The sequence below is a fragment of the Myxocyprinus asiaticus genome, chromosome 2 (genome assembly GCF_019703515.2).
Source record: "Myxocyprinus asiaticus isolate MX2 ecotype Aquarium Trade chromosome 2, UBuf_Myxa_2, whole genome shotgun sequence".
NCBI classification, from domain to species: domain Eukaryota; kingdom Metazoa; phylum Chordata; class Actinopteri; order Cypriniformes; family Catostomidae; genus Myxocyprinus; species Myxocyprinus asiaticus.
Genome location: NC_059345.1, coordinates 66,485,403 through 66,507,009, shown reverse-complemented (window position 1 = coordinate 66,507,009; position 21,607 = coordinate 66,485,403). Strand labels below are relative to the sequence as shown.

Sequence of the window (21,607 nt, the reverse complement as noted above, 5' to 3'; positions counted from 1 at the left end):
CATAGCAATGAGGTCAACTCCTTTCTCTTACATTGAATTTTCCTTAGTAAAAATGGCATTTTTTATTTATTTATTTATTTATTTATTTTTTTTTTTTGTTTTTTTTTTTGTTTTGTTTTTTGTGAGTAGGTTTTAATCAAAAATTCTTAACAAGGAACTCTTTGGAGAACTCCTAGTGCTAAAATAAAAAAAAATCTTTGTGAATACAGTCCCTGTTTGTATTGACTGGGGTCAAATTGACACCATACATATTGCATTACATAATGTACAGTGCATTTATTTGCCCTTTTTTTTTACAAGAGTAAAACAATTATTACTTAATGCAAAAAACAGCACAAAATTTTGTTTGTTAGTTTTGAACACAATTTAGATTTTGCTGGAATAATAAATGATTCTCCTATGCAGCCTGGATTAGTCATTATAAATATAAAAATTATATTGTATTGTGTTTTCTCCAAATACTTTATAAAAAGATTGGTCAGAAGAGACAAAATAAGTAGATATGACATAAAAGCAGAAAACATTTTGAATTTGACTATTTAATGGTGCTGTAAGTGATTTTTTTTTTTTCATGGAAAGGTACGTAAAAAATGTTCTACTCCCTGAAATAAGTGTTGTGAGATATCTCACCTGTCTCTGTGACAGCTCTAGACTCTGATTCTGCTCTCAATAAAGCTCATTTGGTATCTTTGGAGGGAGGGTTTTGGAAAGAGTGGGTGTGGCTAATCCAATGGCTCAGTCTTGTGGAATTAGAATGGCTAAAATTGCTTACAGTACATTTTAATCTTATTTTAAATGGTTGGGGTCATTTTGACCCCCCACACAATCATTCTTACCCAAATTTGAAGACAACAGGAGGGTTAAAGTGCAAAGCTGCAGACATATAAATTCCCTTATGAACAATCCCACTATTTAATTATTTGTAAAATTCTGTGCCCATTCACTTATTTTATTTTATATATGCTGCTTTACTCATGTGCCATCTGCACTGAAAGCCATTAGCTGCCCAAAGGAAGTGTGGAGCGGGACGTGGTCACTGGGGAGAGAGGAAGCGGTAAGTGCCATCACCTGGTGATTAATGATGCATAACACCTGTTTCTCGTTACAGTGACAACGGAGATGGGCTTGAAAAGGCCGCTGAGAATGCCAGTGAGGGGGCGAGAGTTGTGTGAAGCTGAAAAGCCACTTCTGTATTTATGAAGTCTGTTTGGTATTTGTGAAGCTGAAAAGCTTGCTCTTTGTTTATGAAGCTGAAAAGCCTATACTTTGTCTGTGAAGCTGAACGCTTGAATAAAAGCTGATTTATCTGGACTGCCAACCCGCTTCCTGATTCCTTCCTGTTGGAACCTTTACAGGAAGGTATACCTATCATCACTCTTTTGTCTGTATTTTTCCCATTTACACTCTTTTATACACTAATCTTTGCAGCTGTATCAGTGTCATCATAAAATACAATAACAAGGCAGCGTATAGCGTGTTAGCACATTAGCATCATGAAATGGGACCCACTAATTAGTTCAAATAACACAAGGCGCATGCACATTCTGCACATTTAAGGACGTATGTTTAAAAAAATCTGGTCGTGCGCGTTTAGTGCTCACGCACTGATGACGAGATTTACGGCACGTGTCCTGTACATGGTTGCGTCTGACTGAAGCATACTTTGGGTTTGTATTGAGAAATTAGTGTGTGTAAAAAAACAACAGTGGCATTATGTAAACAAAACTGGCAATTAAAGGGTTAAAAATCCTGAAAATGAATAAATATTTGGTAGCTATGATCAGAACTGATGTTGGTTAAAAAATCTAAGTCAGTGAAAGTGGAAAATAATATTAATATATCATATTTCTATGCCAATATTTTTATTTTTTTTAAAACAACAGTGGCATTATATAAACAAACTGGCATTTAAAGGGTTAAAATTCTGAAAATTAATGAATGTTTGGTAGTTATGATCAGGACTGAAGTTTGTTAAAAAAATAAACTCATTGAAAGTGGAAAATAATATTAATATGTAATATTATTATGGCAGTTTTTTTTTTTACGTGGACATTTTTGTCCTCGAAGGACCTCTGAGTAACTTTTTTTATTTTTTTTTTGACGCACAAGGGCTAAGTTGATGTCTTAATGTTTAAATGGTCATTATGCCACGGGGCCACTGATCATCACTGATCAAGACAGACCTACAACTTGTCTTGTTTTGGCTAATATTAAAGTAAGGCCAGTTTAGTACATTGTAAGTAAGGCTGCGTTTACACTGTCACAAAAATATCTGATTTCTTACATCTGAAGCAGATTGGATATTGTTGCACACACGTAAACAGAAAAATCTGCACGAGATCAGAATTTTTCACATCCGATCTGAGCCACTTCCAAATTTTGAATCTGATACATATCCGATATCTGGGCATCTGACCAACATCTAAACATGCATATCCGATTGAACTGTTACAGTTAAAGGACGGGCAAAAAGGAAACGGGAACCGGCTGAACAGTCAACATAAACATTTTATGTAAAACTCAACTTAAAACAAACAAACAACACACACACATGCAGCATGGCAGCGTGCATCTCTCTCTCTTGAGATGGCGTCTCCGGCTCCCCTTTATCTCGCTCTCCCGCTGATCATCTGATTCAGCGCCAGCCGTGCACCCTCTCGGCCCAGCCACGACCTCCTCCTGGTCACACTCCTCTCCCTCCCGATTCCCACCCAGGGCACCATCGGACTGACTTACCACCACTCCATCTCTGGAGGGGAGACGCTGCCCTTCCGGCAGTTCTGTCAGGAAAGATGAGGGGAGGCGTGGGGAGAGGGAAAGGGTGAGCGGGAGACACACAGGGAGAGAGGAGAGAAAACTTGCTCGCCGGTCCCCGGACACGCTGTCACCTAGCCCTCAATCGCTCCTCCCCTTCTGGTGGACGACAGCTCGCTCTTTCCCCAGTGGATGGCAGCGAGCCCTCCAACCCCTGGTGGATGGAACTGCTCCTCCCCATCTCGCCGGCTGGCAGTGACCCCTCTGTCCCCAGGCAGATCGCCACGGCTGCTCCTTTGGTGGATGGCAGCAGCGAGGACTTCGCGACAGCGCATCCCTCCTCCTTCCCGGGTTTTGGCACCACTGTAATAGTTAAAGAACGGGCAAGGAGGAGGCGGGAACCGGCTGAAGAGTCAACATAAAGTTTAATGTAAAACTCAACTTAAAATAAACAAACAAACACACACACATGTAGTGCGGCTGCATACGTCTCTTTTGAACTGGTGTCTCCGGCTCCCATTTATCTCGTTCTCCCGCTGATCATCTGATTCAGCAATGGCCGTGCACCCTCACGGCCTGGCCACGCCCTCCTCCTTGTCACTCCAGCATAATTAATCAGCACAGTATATTTTTTCGAATAGGTCAGTTCCGCGTGACAGCAGTGTGTAAATGCTGTAGACACATCCAACTCTGATTTTTACACACATCATTTATCCTGTATGAATTGACAGTAAATATTACAGATGTTCGCAGTAATAACTACTTTACGGACATATTTCCAGAAAACTAATCCCATCCAAATAGGGCTTTAGCCACACTTCTCTTTTGACCGATGTTGAAATCATTAAAGCCATGCTTACCATGGCAGCAGTAAAAAGTCGGTTTTGCCTTTGTCTAATTAATTGCAATTGCGTGCAATTTTGCCTACTTTTGAAAATATTAAATAGCACAAGGCCATTCAAAGTCCGAGGGTGAACCGTGGTGCTCAAAAGTGAAAGTGATCAGCAATGGAATCATTCGAGTTTGGGCGGGAGATTAATGTAAACACAGATAGTAGATACGAGTCGTGTCTTCAGTGAATTTAAACAAGTGAGACAAAAAATCGGATATGGTCAAAAGTTGGATCTGTGCATTAAGCCTTGCAGTGTAAACGCAGCATAATTTTATCGAGCCAGCTACTAGGCTACAACAATGCATGTTTTTTTTTTTTTTTTTCTGGATAGCAAGCCAGCTGCTAATATATAGCTAGGTGCTAGCAACAAATTTAATGACTGCAAGTTCACTCACACTGTATGTCAGTGTACAGTTGCGTTACATTACAACTTATATTGCGGGGTATTACTGGACCGGTATCATAAGCACATCAGATTTAAAAAAATAAATAAAACTATCATATGACATCAGAGGACAGAAATTTATTGCACAAATCATATGGATGTAACCACCAAAAATAGTGCATGAATGTGTAAACAAGTGAACCATGCATTAATTGCAAACCACAACACACACATTTCAAACACTAGTGCTCAGAGCACCTCCTCAGATGGTTTCAGTTCGGTTCAACGTAAAATGTCTTTTGGAGCGTCCACATGTATACGCTTAAATTGCTCGCAGACCGCTGAGACAAACCAAAAGTGAAAAAACTCTTTGTCTTGTAATTGATGAATGTTTAATGATTTTTATTTTTTTTTATTTTTTGTGAAGGTAAAGAGTTAACAGTTACTGCAGCTGCTGACGAGAAGAAGAATTCTACAGACAGTCAGTGAGTAAAAAACACTTTTACAATCATAAAATTATCGTTCCTGTCTAATTAGTGTTATTCGTCTCAGCTCTAGAATGTTATACAACAAATCTCTAGATTAATGTTGAACAATCAGCATGTAGGAGTGAGTTTGTATTAAGTGTTTATTAACATGTGCAGGCAGGACAGTAACGTGGACTCCACTTCATCTCTGAGAGAAAATACTCAAACAGAAGAAAAACAAGGTAAATAATTCAATATTTATTCAATAAACATTTTGTAGGCAGTAAGTTTCAGAAAAGAAATGTTTGATTGACTCAGGTGCGGGTTCTGGAGAGGACAGTGATGTTCTGAGCATCAACGCAGATATTGACGACAGTGACATTGAAGGTCACAAAGATGTCAAACCTGAAGAAATGGCATCCAGAGAGGAAGCTCTGCCCCCCACCGTACCCGTCCAATCAGCTGAGCCGAAGGTGGAGCTTCAGCAGGACATCGACAGAAGCATCAGTGAGATTCTGGCTTTGACCTCCACTGAAACCAGCAAAGATCTGCCGGGAGCATCGCTGGAGAAACCAGCCAGCCCAGAAACAGCTGCTGTCGCTCCAAAAGAGCAGCCGTCTGTTCAGCAGCTGGAGTTACTGGAGCTGGAAATGAGAGCCAGAGCCATTAACCCTCTGGGGTCGACGGACGCTCCTGCTGGATTTTTTCTGCATAACAGCGGAAACAACTTAAAATACTCTGTCATTTTTGGGCATACAAATAAGTGTAAGACATCATTAGAAACTATAAAGGGTCTACTGTTATTTGTGTACACTCACAATAACAACAAAACCTTGTGCTTTTGTAAAATAAAGAAAATAACGGTGCGCTTTCAGCCGTCTCCGCGAGCATCTTTCTGAAACACATCACAAAAATGAAATGAAACTGCGAATATTTATCACACAAACATGAAACATATGTCTAAAGAAAGCTTAAAATGTCTACTTTTAAATAAAACAATTCAAATTTAAAACAAATATTCTCCTGCAATGTAATCTGTATGAAACAAAGAGATGTACAGTTTCTCCTGGCTTAGCTCATTATCTCTAATGTGATCACATCCACCAGCAGAGGGCGCTATTCATACGGTAATGTGCTGAGACGATCAATGCAAATGGTGAACGCCCCAACAGTGCCTTAAAAAAACATCAAGTTCATTCACTTTTCTGCGCGTTTGGAAGATGGCATGCTACACAGGTGAGGAAGCTCCTGGATAGTGACAAAGAGTTAACGTTTTCCACATAAGAAAAGTGGGAATCCGACGAGGAATGTTTGAAGAGCGACTTGATCCAGCCGAGGATACAATTTCGGATGAGTAAGTCTTTACTTACATTAGTTGACGTGCTATTTTATATAAACATGGACATATTTTACTAGTTGGACTATTTCCAGACTTGCCAGCCAGTATTCAGAGTATTGACATTTGAAATATGTCCTAATAGGCAAGTTTTAGTTACATTTAAATATTGTTTCGGCTAAAGCAGGTATTTAAATTGTATGCTGTATGATATAAATATGATATGTAATATGATATAAAAATAATATGAATGTTTAGATTATATTTTAACTAGTCTTTATGCTGCCTCATTATCATCAACGAAGCTTGTGCTTCAAATATCTGTTCGGGTGTAAATGTGTAAAATGTGCTGTTAATATGCACATATTAGTAAATCAGCATATTAGAATGATTTCTGAAGGATCATGTGACACTGAAGACTGCAGTAATGATGCTGAAAATTCAGCTTTGATCACAGGAATAAATTGCATTTGACAATATATTCAAATAGAAAACAATTATTTTAAATTGTAAAAATATTTCACAATATCACTGTTTTTGCTGTATTTTGGCTCAAATAAATGCAGCCTTGGTGAACAGAAGAGACTTCTTTTAAAAACATTTAAAAAAATCTTATAGATCTAAAACTTTTAAATGGTAGTGTAGGTCTAAAGTTTTTAAGTTAAGTCTTTATGTAAAGAAAATGTCAGATTATTCTTTTAACTTAAACTACAAACTTTACATTCAATCATTAAGTCTCCTCACATTCATTCTCTCTCAGGGGAGGGGTCTTTGTCTCCTCAGGTGTGAATCACAACAATATTCATGATCATCCACGCCTCCTCGCATAGGCCTTTCTAAACCTGCGTGAAGTTAGCCCCCCACCCAATGCAAAACGTCGGCAAAATAGTCTCAATCGTTTGTGCTGTAAAAAATTTCATTTGTGCTGCTTCGGTTTTTTAGATATTAAAATAATATTTATAGGTCATTCTGAGGTCACTCAGCCCCAAATTCACCCAAAATAGGCTCAATCGTTTGTGCTGGTTTGTGCCGGTAAAAGTTTCGTTTGTGCTGCTTCGGTTTTTTAAACATTAGACATTGAATTATAGGCGATGACGTCACCAGCCCCCCCCCCCCATGCTCCAAATTCACCCAAAATAGGCTCAATTGTTTGTGCTGGTTTGTGCTGTAAAAAGTTTCGTTTGTGCGACTGTCTTTTTTTTTTTTTTTTTTTTTTTTTACAATACAGTTGAAGTAACAAGGTAAGATCCAATTGGCAAACCAAATCACATAAATAGTCGCATTCACTTAAGTATCCACTGTGTGTTTTCATCTTTTTCGGACACAGCGGATCACAGGATGTGTGGAATGTAACGCAAACTCTAAGGTAAGTGTTTTTACTTGTTACTGTATGTAGTTATGAGAATAACAGTAGTAATATTAACATTGTAATAAATACAGACACCATAATCTGTTTGCTGTAGCTCTGTGTTTATACATACATAGGCTGTGTGTGTGTGTGTGTGTGTGTGTGTGTGTGTGTGTGTGTGGGTGGGCCTATACAGTACAGGTCAAAAGTTTGGAAACATTAAGATTTTTAAATGTCTCTTAATCTCACCAAGACTGTATTTATTTGATAAAAAAAAAAAAAATCAGTACATACAGTAATATTGTGAAACAATACACTTTAAAATAGCTGTTTTCTGTTTTAATATAATTTAAAATGTTATTTTATTTCTGTGATGTCAAAGCTGAAATATCAGCATCATTACTCCAGTCTTCAGTGGTTTGTTTGTTTGTTTTTCTTTATTTTACTTGTATAGTTTATTTTATAGATTATACTGTATATTCTTTTTTCCATTTGTAGTCTATTTATGCTCTATATTTTATACTATGTGTTGGAATGACTATTGTCATGTTCATTGTTTGTAATGTGACTGGCATAATAATAATAAAATTAAAAAAACTCCAATCTTCAATGTCACATGATCCTTCAGAAATCATAGTAAAATGTTGATTTTATGCTCAACTATTATCAATTATTATTGGTGCTCAATTATTAAGAATTGTTCTTATTTTTTATCAATGTTGAAAACCATTTTTGCATGCTTAATATTTTCGTGGAAACTGTGATACATTTCTGTGTGGATTCTTTGATGAATAGAAAGGTAAAAAGAACAGCATTTATTTGAAATATAAATCTTTTTAACAATATAAATGTCTTTACTGTCTCTTTTGATCAATTTAATGCGTCCTTGCTGAATAAAAGTATTATTTTATATATTACTTACCCCAAACCTTTGAATGGTTGTGTATCATGGTTTCCAAGCAGCACAACTGTTTTCAACTGATAATAATAATGAATGTTTCTTGAGCAGCAAATCAGCAAATTAGAATGATTTCTGAAGGATTGTGTGACACAGAAGACTGAAGTAATGATGCTGAAAATTCAGCGTTGATCACAGGAATACATTTCAGATTACTATATATTCAGAATGAAAACAACTGTTTTACATTGGAATAATATTTCACAATATTACTGTTTTACTGTATTTTTGATCAAATAAATGCAGCCTTGGTGAGCAGAAGAGACTTCTTTCAGAAACAATAAAAAATATTAATGTTTTCAAACTTTTGACATATATATATATACAGTATATGTGTGTGTGTGTGTTGAAAATCGTGACTCGATGAATTAAGCCAAAATTATTTTACTTTTGAAATGTAATTACTGTGTACTATCGAACATCCATTAACTCGAACAATGGACCTTTAAAAACTTAAACTTAAAAACACTTAATACTGACAAGCCACTATCTGTCTTCAAACCAAAAATACCACACAGAATAATAGACTTGAGTGCAAACAACATCAGGCCTGACTTCCAGAAAAGCAGATACTACTTCTCCAAACAGGAGTAGGAAAACAAAGGTGTGTGGCATATAACAAAAATACTTGTATTTTTGAAATTAAATTTAAACAATGCAATCAGTCTTTTGTGTATAATACAGCATGTGGGCATATTTTGTTTTTTTCTGACGCTCCTGTCACTCCACTTCTCAGGTCATCATACATCTCCCAGACACATGGAGACCTCCTGCAGTAGGCCACATAATGTCCAAGAGCATCCTGGGTTAAGCCTCCTTTGAAAGCAATGATTGCCCTTAAAGTAAATCTCTCTCCTTGGAGCATCAGATTGGAGGGAAATTCACACAAAGGAAATTATGTGGAGTTGCTTCCCAGGTCAGTGTCAATCCACAGAAGTTCTCCCAGACTGTAACTGTGAGAAACTTTCCCTGCACAGAGCACTTTTCCTGAGGTATCTGTCTTGAATGCAGAGGGACACTGTGACGGACTTTGTATTGGCCTGAGGCAGGGGGACTCTGGAAGTGTAAGGCCTTCTTCCACTGCGGTCTGAAGATGAGCCATGCCAGAAGCCTGCAGTACAGCAACAGAAGTACAAACAAATGGAATTTCCCTGGTGACTTGTGTGCTGAGACCACAATACTGTGAGGAGCACTGTTTTGTGAAGGAAACACATGCACGTTTTGTCATTGACTTTTCAATGATAGTGGAGATGTGGCACTGTGCATTGATTTGGAGAGCACCAGACTTCAATCGGACAGCTTTGAATATTTCACTCAGCAGCTCAGCCCTCTGTGTGTAGGCCTGTGCATTCGGACCCTTTATGGTTATGGATTTCACTAGCTGGAGGAGGTTGTTGGAATCCTCACCGCAAACAAAATTTTCAAAAGTGACACTATCGCAGAAAGCTCAACATAAGCATTGACAAAAAGCATCAAATGCACATGTGTTTAGCACAGAGATTCTTGATTTCCTGAGTTTAACAGGCTGTTGATTATTTCCATTTTTCAACAAGTCCACTTTCAGTCTTTTTCCCCCTCACAGATGGATCTGCATGGAGCCATTCAGGACAAGGAGAGAGGTATGAATTCCTCTTCCTCTTTTTGGGTGGAACCGCTAGGCCTCTCCAGTTTTCAACAGCGTCTTCATCTTTTTGAAGGATGTTTGTAACATTGTCAGATTTCCCAGAACAGGAAGCATCCATTTCTGGTTTTCCATCAACACTGCAAGTTGTGGTGGGTAGTGGATTGGCTCTTGTGATGATCACTGTTGCAACAGCTGCATCCTCTTCACCTTTTTCCTCACCTTTTTGTTTTGCAGAACAAATTTGCATGTTGCCTTCAATGAAGGACAGATGTCGAGCAATTAATCGATCCACCCGAATAGGCAAGTTTTCACGCTTGAAAAGGCCATGTTTGATGTTTTTGAACTCTGCTTCAACATTGGCTGAACTTGCGGTGATGTTGGTGCTTCGAAAGTGAGGGATCATTACCCCTGTCCAGAGTGGTATGTAACTTGCAAGCCAGATTATATTGGGAATAATCTCAGCGAGGGAGTGCATATTATCATGATCCCCGTTAGCTACGGCAAGTGACCTGCTCTCCTCACATATGTCTGTTACCCACTGTCGTAGGTCTGTCTGTGTTTGGTCACATGTATCCACTTCCAGGTCCTCACCCTCTACATCTGGAATGATGACACACTTTTCTGCAGTTCGGGCTTTCAGGTATTTCTTGCACCTTTCTAATATGAGGGGGGCTCCAGAGCTGTCATTGCCCTCTGCTTCACTGAGAGCCACAACAGTAATACTGCGTAGTAGCTCTTTTGCATCGTCCATGGATTATGACATGAGAAGCTGTGCCATTGACCTCACAAAGAAATCTTTAATGCGATGTGTTTTTTTTTTCTTCAAGCAGTCCCACTGGCTGATCATCTTGATGCAGTGTGCAACATCAACCCGAACAAAACAAGGTGGCACTTTTGCTGACTGTTTACCGAGTAAGACACCACAACACTCATTGATGTAGGTCTTTAGATCAGGATGAGGAGTAAAAACCTTGACCAGAGCTCCGAGCAAAGCCTGAGAAAAGTCACTCACAACCTCTTTTGGAGTTGGTGCACCTGCACGTATCCATTCTGTCAACCAATGTGTTATTGCATTAACATCGTGTTTCTCTGACAGCATTTGCACCACTGGGACACTTGAGCTCTCATCCCCTGCCAGAACGCCCTGATATAAGAATATATGGCCAGACTTGCCATTTGGTCTCTGTAGTTTCCTCACTACTGAGCCAGTTGCATTAAAACTCACAGTGGGGTTAGTAGATGTCTTTGATAATGACTTGTACATATACATTTGTGTTTGACTCCAATAGTGACAGAAAAACTTGTCCAGTCCAATGTCTTTAATGCTACCACTGTGAGGTGCACTGTATTTTAACATCTGCAGTGACACAATGGGATCCTTGTCGCCTAATTCTAAATCATTTCTCTCTTGCTTTGCTTTGCGCAGGGTGGCCAAATTAGGCAGATGACTTGGCTCTGGATCTCCAAAATCCATCAGCTTTGTTGCCTCTGATGCCCTCCATACATGGGGTTCCATTCTACCCTCACACAGTTCTTTGGCTATCTGCACAAGTAAGTTACCAGACATCGCACGCTTGGAACAGCCAGTGTGCAGGGAGTCATCAGTGTTTATAATTAAACACTTGAGCACCATTGGGCTGTTCATTTCAGGCTCTATGTCACATTTTATGTGAATGTGGCCACGACACTCCTTACAGTTGCCTCTGATTTCTATGTATTTCTCTGTGGCTGACAGATAGACTGTGGCTCTTTTAAAGGCAAATGTGCAGGGGCATTTCACTTCTTGCCAAATGTGATGATATATCACATGTGTCCAGATGCCAGGCTTCAAAATTGTGTATTCCCTTTTTTGTGTTTTAGAGAACTTGTTGTTGTATTTAACCATTTCAGGCATGAATTCAGTCAATTTCTGAAATGGAACTTCAAGATCAAAAGTCCGGCAATCTTTTGGTCTGGGTGAAAGGGAACCTGGCTCAAAATCAGTGTCATCACTACTGCCATTTGTTTCATGATCACATTCATGAGTAAACCCTAAAGCAGTCCAAATGTTGTGTCTATTTAATTTAACAAAAGTGTATAGAGCCTTTGCAGTGATCTTGTTTTCTAGCTGCTTACTAAGCTCTGTCCAGATGCTCTGATTAGGAGTAGCTATGTTGCCATTTTGGACTATGGCCTCTTTAGATGAACACAGGACAGTGAAAATGTAATCTCTGTCAACTGCTGGATTCTTGGGCATCTGGCATAAGCAAAACATAATTACCCACTTAAATAATCCTGACTCAAAAAATGTCATGTTCAGTATAAACTTGTTTTCATGTATTACTGTATTGGTCTGAATATAAGGATAATATAATATAGTAATAATATATAAGGATAATATATCTTATATTAGGACCAATATGATAATGTTGACCCCTAGATGCACAATGTATTCAAAAAAACTAACATGGGTCACATGTGCAACTGTAATTAGCATATATTAGTAGTAGCAATGAGTTTTCTGTTCAGTAAACGTTGACAATCTTAGCTCTCTTGAATGTTGTACTATTATTCTTGAAGTTAACAAATAATATTGTAACTGACAGTGTTAAAACATTGTACTTACATTGGCCAGAAATTGATTTAGTAATGACTTTTGTAGTTTGATTTATATGGACTTTTTCTCTACTAACTCTACACTAATTTCCACAAGAGCATCTTGAACAGAAGTGTCACTTGCGCCTAGTGATGTCAGTGAAGTGTAGCAGATGATACTCCATGTAAATAAATAAAGTTCACTCAGGAAAGACCAGTGAATGAAGTAAAGATAATTGTTTATTGAACAAATGATGTGATGATTACTCTTGACAGAAAGTCTTCGGCAGTTCGACTCTAAAAGTGTGTTCACATCGAGGAGATTTGCGCTTTTGTTCTCGTGTCCAGAGCTGAGCGAAAGTGAGTGACAGAAAAAGAGTCCGACAGACACCAGATGAATATTGAGCTGCTGCTGTCTGAACACCAATACGTTTTTAATAAACACCATAGTGACTACAGAAACATTGATATGGAGTTGTTGTTGTTGTTGTTGTATTAAAACATCATCATCCAACGCTTTGGTAAGAGATTGAAATGGCAAACCCGAAATAAAATGCTCACTGCTCATAAATCGTACTGATTACACACAAAACAAGAGAGACCTATTTTAGAAATATCTAATATAGTCAGAGGTAGGTGGTACCGGGGAATGACCGAGACTTTTTTTATTTTTGTGACCATTAAGTGATCTATTTTATTCTGTCAGTATTGTATTCAATAAATATCAGCATTTATAATTCGCCTGTAATTCAGTGTCTAATATCTAAAAAACCGAAGCAGCACAAACGAAACTTTTACTGGCACAAACCAGCACAAACTAAACACAAACGAACGAGACTATTTGGGGTGAATTTGGAGCATGTGGGGGGCTGAGTGACCTCAGAATGACATAAATATTATGACCTATAAAAATTTAATATCTAAAAAACCGAAGCAGCACAAACGAAAATTTTTACAGCACAAACGGAGCACAAACGATTGAGACTATTTTGCCGACGTTTTGCTTTGGGTGGGGGGGCCAACTTCACGCAGGTCCTTTACCTAACACTAAAAGTGTCTTACAAAAGTTAAATGACTATATTGTTTTGAATGAATGAGTGATCAGGATGGTTTTCACATAATTTTTGTAGCAAAAACTCTAGGCTACAAGATCCAGTTCTCAAAATTCTTGTGAACAAATGTTTAGTATGTGTTAAATGGCCTATTTCAGTGACTTGACATTTTTGTTTTTTCAAAAACCACACATAAACGTTATTCTCTCAAAAATACAAAAATGTACATACATGTTGTTCACATATTATTGTAGCCCAGTTTGTGCTGAATACAGTTTTATCAGACTTTAACCATTAATATGTTTTTAAGCAACTGAAAAAAGCACAAATGAGATCAAGAAACACATGGACAGCCAACATCACTGAAGATGGACAGAGGTCATTTAGACTCAAAACTTGCTGAACTTTTAAGGCCTTTCTGAATGTTTCTGTTTGTCTTCAATCATACTTTTATTTTCATAAATTCAAGCTTGAGAAAGTTTTTTTCTCAAGAGACTGATTCGATATGTCCTTAGAAATTTAGCAAATTCCTTTTTATTCTACTGTTAAATCTGGTAGATTTATGTTTATCCAATAAAATCTTTGTGTTTGCTAGCATTAAATGTTTGTAATGCCTAAATGGGTTTAGCACCCTGCGCTTTGTGTACTCACGAAAATAGAGCCCTCCGTGTCAAATGTTAAAAAAAAAAGTCCATAAATTAATAGATAAAATAGATCTTTTCCAACTGTAGTTGTGTGAAAATTTCAATTATTTTTACAAATAAATCTTACATTTATACGTAGTTGTTTAGCACATGATTTTGTCAAAACAGATTACAAATGAAGGTTGCTACAAAGCAAGCAATTCACAAAAGAAGGATACATGCAAACAGTGCACATACAAACTCATCTGATTGTTGGGGTTAATTTTTAACAAACACATACGTGTCTTCTTCCACCAGCACATATTCAAATTCTGCTCCATAGAACCAAATACACATTTTATTATTTTTTTTATCAGTGATGACGCATATGTAAGAAATACGTAAATTAGGGGAATAAATTCAAATGTGATACAGACGCACACAGGTGAGAGAACAATGTCAGTATTTGTCATCATGTGTTTTTATGAGTGTAAAAGAACAAACTGAAGATGGGAGGAGCTGAAGAGGAGGACGTGATGAAGATCAAACCCATAATATCCATCTGTTCTAATGATTTAACATTCAAGACAGAAATGGATGGAAACTAATGGTGAGAAACTTCATTCTCAGTCCTTCAGTCAGGACTGTCCTATTGTGACTTTTATTCATTATTGTCATTTATTTAGCAATATTTGTACATGGTTTTGTGGATTATATGTGGATTTTCTTCCTTCATATCAGAGCTTGGTATTGTTTGTTTCGCTCAGAAATGGAGGTTATTGCATTTCTATCTCTTCTTATCACAGGTGAGTGTGTATTTATGTGAAAAAGTCCCATTATTATCTGCCTTGTGAATTGTGTGAATTTATCTCATTCACTGGGTGCTAATGGCACTGGCTGCACAACATGGCAATTCAAACACAAATAGACCTTATGCAGTAGCGTTCTCTATGATTTTTTACATGAATGAAAACAAGGCTATGAGGTTTAGACTACAGTCTCCTCAATGGCATCCACTGTATAAAGCTCCTCGATCACATCTACAGTAATTTTTTGTATACTGAAATTTTTTGGAAAGATGTCCCCCCCCCCACCCAAAGCCTCGTTGTCATGAGGTACATAGGCCTTTTTTACAAGAATCAGAAATTACATCAATGCAGGGTTCATTAGCAGGAATATTAATTACAAATGAAATCCAATGTCTCTTTGAACCTTGTATTAAACTCACAGAAATGTTAAATACAGTATAAATTAAGTAATGAAACCATGTCATCCTGTAAGGAATTGTGCAATGAACAATGCATTTAACCCTTGTGTTCACTACCTCATTGTTTGAGTTCATAGTGACCCCAACGATTAAAATGTGAAAATAATCATTTGAATTATAAAATACACCTGTTTTTCCCTGTTAATATATATACACACACATATACACAGTGGATATAAAAAGTCTACACACCCCTGTTAAAACAGCAGGTATTTGTGATGTAAAAAAATTAAACACATAAATCATATCAGAATTTTTGCACCATTAATGTAAAAATTACGACCTATTCAATGCCACTGAAAACCAAACTGACACATTTCAGAGAAAAAAAAAACTTAGAATAACCTAACTGCACAAGTGTACACATCCCTGAACTAATACTTAGTTGAAGCATCCTTTGATTTTATTACAGCACTCAGTCTGTTTGGATAAGAGTCTATTAGCTTGGCACATCTTTTCCCACTCTTCTTTGCAAAAACATTCCAGATCTGTCAAATTGCGAGGGCATCTCCTGTGTAGGGCCCTCTTCAGGTCCCCCCACATATTTTCTATAATATTCAGGTCTGGGCTCTGGCTGGGCCATTCCAAAACATTAATCTTTTTTGCTGAAGCCATTCTTTTGTTGATTTGGATGTGTGCTTTGGATCGTTGTCATGCTGAAAAGTGAAAGATCTCTTCATTTTCAGCTTTCTAGCAGACACCACAAGGTTCTGTGCCAATATTGACTGATACTAGGAGCTATTCATGATTCCCTCCACCTTCACTAAAGCCCCAGTTCCAGCTGAAGAAAAGCAGCCCCAAAGCATGATGCTGCCACCACCATGCTTCACCGTGGGTATGGTGTTCTTTTGCTGATGTGCTGTTTGTTTTTGCACCAAACATACCTTTTACAATTTTGGGCAAAAAGTTCAATCTTGGTCTCATCAGACCATAACACATTTTTCCACATGGTTTTGGGAGACAGGATATATGTTTTTGCCGGGCTAGATTGTTTTTGTTTTTTTTTTTGTCAGGAAAGGCTTGGTCTTGCCACCCTGCCCCATAGCCCAGACAGATGAAGAATACGGGAGATAGTTGTCACATATAGGGAGCAACCAGTACTTGCCAGAAAGAGCTGCAGCTCCTTTAATGTTGCTGTAGGCCTCTTGGCAGCCTCCCTGACCAGTTTTCTCTTTGTCTTCTCATCAATTTTGGAGGGACGTCCTGTTCATGATAATGTCTCTGTTGTGCCATACTTTCTCCACTTGTTGATGACTGTCTTCACTGTGTTCCATGGTATATCTAATGCCTTGGACATTTTTTGTAGCCCTCACCTGAGACAATTCCTGACATTTAATCTTAGAAAAAATGCCCTGTCTTAGGTCAGTTAGGAACACTACTTTAAGAATGTGAAATGTCAGAATAATAGTAGAGAGAATGATTTATTTCAGCTTTTCTTTCTTTCATCACATTCCCAGTGGGTCAGAAGTTTACATATACTTTGTTAGTATTTGGTAGCATTGCCTTTAAATTGTTTAACTTGGGTCTAATGTTTTGGGTAGCCTTCCACAAGCTTTAAAAGTTGCTGGAATTCTGGCCCATTCCTCCACACAGAACTGGTGTAACTGAGTCAGGTTTGTAGGCCTTCTTGCTTGCACACGCTTTTTCAGTTCTGCTCACAAATTTTCTATCAGACTGAGGTCAGGGCTTTGTGATGGCCACTCCAATGCCTTGACTTTGTTGTCCTTTAAGCCATTTTGCCACAACTTTGGAGGTATGCTTGGCATCATTGTCCATTTGGGAGACCCATTGTTACACACACAACCGAGTTTTTTTACATTCCTGGCTGATGTCTTGAGATGTTGCTTCAATATATCCACATAATTTTCCTCATGATTCCATCTATTTTGTGAAATTCACCCCCACAACATGATGCTGCCACCCCCACGCTTCATGGCTGGGATGGTGTTCTTCAGCTTGCAAGCCTCATCCTTTTTCTAGAGACTGTTGTGTGTGAAAATTCCAGGAGATCAGCAGTAACAGAAATACTCAAACCAGCCCGTCTGGCACCAACAAACATCCATGCGATTATCTAATCAGCCAATTGTTTGGCAGCAGTGCAGTGCATAAAATCATGCAGATACGGGTCAGTAGCTTCAGTTAATGTTCACATCAACCATCAGAATGGGGAAAAAATGTGATCTCAGTGATTTCGACCATGGCATGATTGTTGGTAACAGATGGGCTGGTTTGAGTATTTCTGTAACTGCTGATCTCCTGGGATTTTCACACACAACAGTCTCTAGAATTTACTCAGAATGGTGCCAGAAACAAAAAACATCCAGTGAGCGGCAGTTCTGTGGATGGAAATGCCTTGTTGATGAGAAAGGTCAACAGAGAATGGCCAGACTGGTTCGAACTAATAAAGTCTACGGTAACTCAGATAACCGCTCTGTACAATTGTGGTGAGAAGAATATCATCTCAGAATGCTATTCTGAGATGCGGGTTGGTGCTGTTTTGGTGGCACGAGAGGGACCTACACAATATTAGGCAGGTGGTTTTAATGTTGTGGTTGATCGTGTGTATATATACAGATGATCCAAAACATTATGACCCCTCACAGATTAAGTGAATAATGTTGATCATCTCCTAACAAGGCCACATGTCAAGGTCTGTGTAGATAAGATGGTAAGTGAACAATCAGTTCTCGTAGTCAATGTGTTGAATGCAGGAGAAATGGGCAGGAGTAAAGACCTGATCGACTTTGACAAGGGCCAAACTGTTATGGCCAGACGACTGGGTCAGAGCATCTCTGAAATTGCAAGTCTTGTGGGGTGCCCCAGTCAGCAGTGGTGAGTACCTACCGACAGTGGTCCGAGGAGGGACAAACCACAAACCGGTGACAGGGTGTTGGGCAGCCAAGGCTCATCGATGCGTGAGGGCAACAAAGGCTATCCCATCTGGTCCGAACCGACAGAAGGTCTACTGTGGCACAAATCACAGAAAATTTTACTGATGGTTACAGGAGGAATGTGTCACAACACACAGTTCATCGCACCATGCTGCATATGGAGTTGCGTAGCTGCAGACCAGTCAGAGTGCCCATGATGACCCCTGTCCACTGTCAAAAGCGCCTATAATGGGCATGCAAATGTCAGAACTGGACCTTGGAGCAGTGGAAGAAGGTTTCCCTATTTGTGGTTTGTCCCTCCTCTGACCATTGTCGGTAGGTACTCATCACTGCTGACAAGGAGCACCCCACAATTCTTGCCATTTCAGAGATGCTCTGACCCAGTCGTCTGGCCATAACAGTTTGGCCCTTGTCAATGTCACTCAGGTCTTTACTCCTGCCCATTTCTCCTGCATTCAACATGGTGACTTAGAGAACTGATTGTTCGCTTACCATCTAATCTACCCAGAATTTGACATGTGAGTGGACATAATATTTTGACTCATCGGTGTAAGTGTACATGGTGTGAGTGATCAGACTTGATTTTTCCTGTCCTGCAGCTCATTCTGGAGCTTTAGGTGTGTGAGGGAGGAGAGCTTGCTGCCTATGATTTTATTTGCACATCACACAACGCACACAATAAATGAGTTATTTATTAATAGTGTAACAGCTGGAGTATCCCAGTGAATATGCTGGATTCAGATGCTTTATGCCTTCCTCAAAGTTGTCAGAATGTTCTTGTCCCATAATTAAGATCTTAATTAGAGCCTGCAACAAAGCTTAAAGTCAGATTAAACATTTAACCACTATTTAAGTTAAAGTGAGAAATGCGGAAGTGTGGAATCGGATTAAAACTAAAAAAATAAATAAATAGCTACAATTTGAATGTTGTAAAGAGAAGTGGCCTCAAGCTTAAGGCATCTATATTGGTATTTTAGCTTGTATGAACCCAGTTTGAATCCAGTTTATGGAATTTTATGCCAGTATTTATACACTGATGTATAAACCATATAGCACTATTTACACTTTATGTAAACCTCCTCTACCTTCGTTTGCATGTAGCCTCTGCTTTTTATGTTTCTCTCAGCTGTCTTCAGTTTATCTGCATGTGTTCCACATCAGTATCACTTTGTGAATATGAATTTGACCTGGACTGAAGCTCAGAGATACTGCAGAGAGAATTACACAGATCTGGCCACCATCAACAACAAGAATGACATAGAAGAGCTGCTGAAGAGTGTGAATGATGATCAGGTTCAGTATGTCTGGATTGGGCTGCAGAAGACAGTCAGTTATAAATGGAAGTGGTCTCTGGGTGACCCTGCGTTCTACACAGGAAATGATTCACAGTATTGCAATTGGGCACAGGGACAACCAAATGGTGATGGTGACTGTAGTCACATGAATCCTGGACAATGGCATGATTATGTTTGTGCTTACAGCTTATATTTCGTGTGTTACAGTGGTGAGTGCAGCAGTCTGTGGAGTAAATGTGTGCTGTAATATTTTTCTCTCTATATCTCTCTTAAACATTGCTATTTTCTTTTTTCTTGGATACAATGATAAAAAAGAGCAGTAACAAATTTAATGGATGAAATGATAATGAAACTTTATGTATTACTTTATTATATAATTTGTCTATTAATTATTGTAAATCAACAGCAGTGAGACCTTTTTATTTTCTCATAAAGACAGCAGTAAAGAATACATCCCTGTACTTCAGCCCATGACTTGGAGAGATGCTCAGAGTTTCTGCAGGGAGTTTTACACAGATCTGGTCAGTGTGAGGAACCAGACTGAGAATCAACAGATTGAGAAGATCAGGAATGATACACACATTACATCTGGAGTCTGGATCGGTCTGTTCAGAGACTCATGGGAGTGGTCAGATCAGAGTAACTCCTCATTCAGAAACTGGAGGACAGGTGTACCTGATAATGATGGGGGGAATGAAAACTGTGCAGTGGTTTGGGTCAATACAGACCGTGGACAATGGGGGGACAGGACTTGTAGTTTAAAATATCCCTTTGTCTGCCATGATGGTGAGTAGATTTTCTATTCAATAGCATCTGCAAGTATAATATATATTTACATGGTTTTAATACATCTTCATCTCACCTCTATATTTTGTTTTTGGTCTGTTTTGTGTCCAGATAAACTGGTTTTGATTAAGCAGAATCTGAGCTGGCCAGAAGCTCTGAAATACTGCAGAGAGAATCATGTGGATCTGGTGTCAGTTCACTCTGAGCAGATTCAGCGTCGGGTGATGAATGTGGTTCAAAAGGCTTCCACTGCTGAAGTGTGGTTGGGTTTACATCACTACTGCGCCATGAACATGTGGATCTGGTTGAGGGGGGAGGTTGTGTGCTATCAGAACTGGGCTGCAGGTCACGGGACAGGAGTGGACTGCAGGGATGGACCGAGAGTTGGAGCAGTTCAGTCTGGAGGAGATCAGCGCTGGGTCAGCCTTCCTCAAACTCACAAACTCAACTTCATCTGCACCAACTATGAAGGTACGTATGTGTGTGTGTGTGTGTGTGTGTGTGTGTGTGTGTGTGTGTGTGTGTGTGTGTGTGTTTCCCATACAGCCTACCTTTGTTTCACCTGTTAAACTTGTTTTCTCTTTTCTGCATGAAGACTGAAACAAGATCATCAACATCTAGGCTACTGTCAGTGGAGTCTGAATTTCACCATGTTTGATGTTTCATTTACAACTTCTATCTTTAATGACAATTCATGCAAAATCTTTGCAAACTCGTCAAATGTTTTTATATGTTCTGTGTTATTAAGGTCCTGAGATGAATCCTGTGATCAGACTGAATCATTTCATTTACTTTTTTATTTCACTTTTAGGCATGCCATTTAGTATCATTGTGCCCATGTTAACTTTCTAAATATTTGACACAGTATCATTAATTTTTTTGTCTTGCGTTGTTTTACCAGGTGAAAGATTATATTGTTTTCAACAATCCTTATTTATATTTCTCAGAAAATAAATCATTAAAATACATAATTTTAGAACATTTTGGGTTTGTTATGTTGCCATCCTCTATTTTGTTTGCAAACAAGAGTATATACATACAGTAGATAGTCAACTAGATTAACTATCGTGGGGAATAACATGGCAATATGAACATTCCAGCCACAGGTAAAACTAATTTACAAAATCGCCACCAGGAGGGGCAGAGGGACAGTTTTTGCACAATAGTTTAGTGTGAAGAAATTGAGAGTCATTATGATTAAAATTGTTAATATTATTATTTGTATTGCATTTTTTTACATTTTGATAGGAGAATCTGACAATATAAAACGAATAGCAGCATTAACGTTTTAGCTTTGTTAGCTCATGAATTTGACATTGGCATATAGAAGAAAATGCTAGAATGTCAGCCTTTTT

The 21,607-nt window shown here is 38.5% G+C and overlaps 2 protein-coding genes and 1 long non-coding RNA gene across 5 annotated transcripts; all 3 read left to right on the top strand.

The window, feature by feature from the left end:
* Positions 1 to 4,451: 4,451 nt before the first annotated feature.
* Positions 4,452 to 8,919, top strand: LOC127450003 (caspase activity and apoptosis inhibitor 1-like; the record flags this gene model as incomplete). Its single annotated transcript, XM_051713681.1, has 4 exons — positions 4,452 to 4,516; positions 4,676 to 4,740; positions 4,817 to 5,177; positions 8,877 to 8,919. Coding segments are annotated over 4 exons (534 nt in total), but the record flags the coding sequence as incomplete, so codon positions are not given.
* An 845-nt stretch (positions 8,920 to 9,764) lies between these two features.
* LOC127456507 (uncharacterized) lies at positions 9,765 to 10,679 on the top strand. The gene is made up of 4 exons (XR_007899851.1): positions 9,765 to 9,913; positions 9,999 to 10,184; positions 10,312 to 10,404; positions 10,595 to 10,679. It is a non-coding gene; the product is annotated as an uncharacterized LOC127456507 (long non-coding RNA).
* A 3,565-nt stretch (positions 10,680 to 14,244) lies between these two features.
* On the top strand, positions 14,245 to 21,192 carry LOC127456170 (macrophage mannose receptor 1-like). 3 transcript variants are annotated; one of them, XM_051724527.1, is made up of 6 exons: positions 14,245 to 14,623; positions 14,781 to 14,819; positions 19,298 to 19,675; positions 19,902 to 20,252; positions 20,364 to 20,723; positions 20,848 to 21,192. In XM_051724527.1, exons 1-6 carry the CDS (start codon positions 14,611 to 14,613, stop codon positions 20,850 to 20,852), a joined length of 1,146 nt encoding a protein of 381 aa, XP_051580487.1. In that variant the 5' UTR covers positions 14,245 to 14,610; the 3' UTR covers positions 20,853 to 21,192. The 3 variants fall into 3 exon arrangements, with proteins under 3 accessions (XP_051580487.1, XP_051580497.1, XP_051580479.1); XM_051724537.1 differs by having other exon boundaries at positions 14,755 to 14,819; XM_051724519.1 differs by lacking the exon at positions 14,245 to 14,623 and having other exon boundaries at positions 14,709 to 14,819.
* Positions 21,193 to 21,607: the final 415 nt, after the last annotated feature.